We start from the raw sequence: 3,813 nt of genomic DNA on the forward strand, positions 1-3,813 counted from the left end.
TCTTTTAATAAGCATATTCTAGTGGGTGTTTAAAGAGAGAGTAATATATAGCCAAAATATATATGTTGGCAAAAAAAAGAAGAAGAAAATATACACACGCACACACTAGGCTTGTTGCTTCACTTCGTGGCCCTCATTTTTCACATGTCATCATCGTGTACTATATTGATCACATAAAATTAATTTACACATTTTTTCATGCGTGATACAACATTTAGGATGAATCTCGTTATCTTTAACTTACAAGTGACCCAAGGACGTGATCTCTTTAATGGTAATACATCTTATCCTTAACATGAGAACTAGCTGAAAGTTAAATTTGGTATTAGATATAAAACCTTAATTCATTTTGTCTCCTAAATTTATAGCTTTTGTTCTAAAATATTCATAATAATTGTAAGGATTCTCACAAAAGAATAATTTAAATGTATATGACTAAAGACGATAACTTTAAAAAATGAATACACATTTACTATAAATAATCACTTTAATTAATATTTTTAATTTTTGACCAAATAATTTTTTAAATTAACGATCTAATTTTTATATTAAAAACTAAAGAAATATACAGTTTTATGCGTTTGCAAAGAAGGGGCGGAATACATGTGTGAGCGTGAGGGGCTGCGGGTGAGACTAGTCAGGAGGAATGCGCACATATTATAATTGACGGGAATCAATGAGGGTGAGGCGACCCCACCCCTTGAGGCCAAAACCCAAACTACCCATTCAATTATTGATACGTGTGCTTTTGTTTTATCAACATCGAGTACTTTTTTTTTCCAATTCTAAATATTAAACTTAACTAAATTGATTTTTTACTGTTGTTATGCAAAAATCATGTCGCTTTTTTTTGTTGAAAAAATACAAATATTCTGCGTGAACGTTGTTTGAGCTTAGGTGCGCCCTAATTGTGGTGAAATATGGGGGCTCAAAATATTCAAGATAAACAAATAGAAGAGGCCCACAGGATATGGGTGGAAATTTCTTTCGTTTTTTTTTTTTGGTTGAGTAAATTTGGGTCGGGGGGTGTCCGGAGCTTGTCCGGAGAAATGATGAAGAGTTCACATCGGCCAAGACACTCAACAAACAAAGCACGACAATTCTTCCCCTCAGAGAATGTTGCGTCAAAGGGCCTCTCTCTCTCTTCCCCCACTGGGTCCCACCCGCTTTGTGCCATAAACAGCCACCGCCAACATCGCCCCTCATCTCTCTCTCTCTCTCTCTCTCTGTCTCTGGGTCCCCTGCACCCCCCAAAATCATTCCGTCAAAATAATTAATTAAACAAATGTTTTTTTATTCAAAAAAAAAACAAATGTTTTTATTTACTCATTTAAACAAATATTTTATCCACAACACCCAACTTAAAAAAATAATTTTTATTTGTTGCTAACGTGACAATCTTACTACTTAATAATTTCTCAGTATAATTAAAATGTGAGATCTTTCTTGAGTGTACGAGTCTTTGGAGCCAATTATTTAAATTTTTACTCAAAAAACGGGGAATTTAAAAAAAAAAAAAAGGTAAGATGAAATGAATACACTATATGGGAACTGGAGCACACGAGGCTCACGGCGTTAAGAGGCTGAGTAGATCGCAGGCGGATGAATTGGGGAGGTGCGAGAGAGAGGACAAAGAGGGCAGCGGTAGTGGAGGGATGTGAGGTGGACCCCGCTGATAGTTGAATCCACGCGAGAGTGGGACCCGCCAGCCACCCACAGATAGAGAGAGGGGGTGATTTGTAAGGTTGCTGATTGCATCGTATGAAACGAAAATGAAAGCGTTGCAGAAGAGAGATTTGGGATTAGAACTAGAAGGACTGGAATTTTCTTTAATGCTTCCTCTGCGTGCAAGCCAACCTCATCCATCATCTCGTACGGCATACCCCATCATTACTCTTTCTCTCTCCCTCGTCCTTTATATATCTTCCGTCCTGTGCTTCCATTCCCTCTCACTTTGCATGCCTAAATGCATCGAACCCAGCTCCTTTAACTCCCCGATCCCTCTCCTCTCTCCCTCGCTACGCTTCTGTTCTCCCCGAACTAGCTTCATCACAGAAACGCACACATCTACCTCTGCAGCAAGCTTATCTTTTCCTCTGATCACTGAAGCCAGCTCATTTGATTATTGTATGGATGGATCCTTCTAATGGACAACACCAGGTACGATTTCTATATATATATATATATATATAGCTCGCAATTACTCACGCCTCTTCTTCCTTCCCCTTTAATTTCATCCAGTCATGTTACATTAGTTTTTTTGTCCAATGATTTTGCTTGTTGCTTGTATATTCTGAAATCTGAAGAATATAATGAACGAGCGAACGAACTTCTAAGCGATTTCATTTTTGTCACCCCTCTTCTGGGAAGATTTTAGAGTGAGCATATACAAGAAACTTCTGGCAGTTAATTTGTATGGCTGTTATACATAATATATTTCCTTTTGAGCTGGGAAAGTTAGGGCAAACTTTCCCATCGTAATCTTTGTGAACAAAGTTAACAGAAATTAGCTATGAACCAGAATTTTTTGAACTTCTTTTGAAGAAATTTATGCTTTTTATTTTTTAAAATCTTGGAATAATTTAAAGATGAATCTGCGCCTCCTCGATCTCCTTCTCTTCCCCCCCCCCCAAAAAAAAAAAGGCAGGCCGGTGACCTTAACTTTACCTTTGTGATTCTATGTATGTACATATCACTTAGATTGAACTGAGATTTAGAGATGCATTTCTGATTTCATCGCGTTTTTTCTTTTTCAATCAATCTCGCAGCAAATGCCTAGCCAGTCACTGGAAAATATGTTGGCTTGTTCAAAGGCACAGAATCAAGAGAGAAAGCCAAGACCTCAACCTGAACAAGCCCTGAATTGTCCGAGATGCGACTCTACGAACACCAAATTTTGTTACTACAACAATTACAGCCTCTCCCAGCCACGATATTTCTGCAAGTCTTGCAGAAGATATTGGACCAAAGGAGGAACTCTGAGGAATGTTCCAGTGGGTGGAGGCTGCAGGAAGAACAAAAGGTCCTCGTCATCTTCTACATCATCAAAAAGGGCTCAGGATCAATCACTAACACCCAATTCCAATCCACTCATCACTACACTCCGTCCATTATCATATGACCCCAATGACCTCACTCTTGCACTGGCTAGACTCCAGAAGCAGTCTTGCGGACACATGGGTTTTGATGACCATGATTATTCAGGGATGGGAAATTCTGTTGGAAACTTCTCTTCCACAAATACTGGATTTTTAGATGCACTTCGCGGTGGATTCCTTGAAACACAGAGTAGTAATCTTCAGAATCTGTACTATGGATATGGAAATGGGGACTTGGGAGAGGTGGACAACGGAAGTAACAGTAATGCTTGTGGAATTACAGGGGCTAGTGGAGAGATGATGCTTCCATTTGATCAAGAAGTGAGTAAAGCCACTACTCAGGCAGTCACTGTCACTACCATGAAGCAAGAAATCTACAATGGCAGACAACAAGGTGATACCAAGGTTTTGTGGGGTCTTCCATGGCAGCTTAATGGAGACACAAGCATGGGTGAAATTGATTCCGGGAGAGCGAATTGGAACAGTCTCACGTCATCTTGGCACGGGCTTCTTAATAGTCCCCTAATGTAAAAACTGCGAAAGAGAACAATTAGAGGGCTGTGATGATTTCCCCTCATGTTTGACTAGAATTTATCGGTCTTAAACTTTCAACATTCCTTGGGTTCTGAATCAAATCATCATGTCTTCTTGTTTGCCTCCTTTTTTTGTTTGTTTTCAAATTTTCTCACATGAACAGCTGTTATTAAGTTTTTAA

The 3,813-nt window shown here is 38.9% G+C and overlaps 1 protein-coding gene across 1 annotated transcript; it reads left to right on the forward strand.

Annotated features, from left to right (window-relative positions):
• Positions 1-1,835: 1,835 nt before the first annotated feature.
• LOC114762642 (dof zinc finger protein DOF2.1-like) lies at positions 1,836-3,813 on the forward strand. The gene is made up of 2 exons (XM_028952170.1): positions 1,836-2,160; positions 2,769-3,813. The coding sequence occupies exons 1-2, from the start codon at positions 2,134-2,136 to the stop codon at positions 3,627-3,629; spliced, it is 888 nt and encodes a 295-aa protein (XP_028808003.1). The 5' UTR covers positions 1,836-2,133; the 3' UTR covers positions 3,630-3,813.

The sequence above is a fragment of the Neltuma alba genome, unplaced genomic scaffold (assembly GCF_004799145.2).
Source record: "Neltuma alba isolate B1F8T4 unplaced genomic scaffold, ASM479914v2 tig00011239_pilon, whole genome shotgun sequence".
NCBI classification, from domain to species: Eukaryota; Viridiplantae; Streptophyta; class Magnoliopsida; order Fabales; family Fabaceae; genus Neltuma; species Neltuma alba.

Excerpts from the sequence above, each read along its gene's own strand:
- LOC114762642 (XM_028952170.1), top strand. The coding sequence starts at position 2,134 with ATGGATCCTTCTAATGGACAACACCAG. Across the intron at positions 2,161-2,768 it reads CTTCTAATGGACAACACCAG|CAAATGCCTAGCCAGTCACT; the intron begins GTACGATTTCTA and ends TCAATCTCGCAG.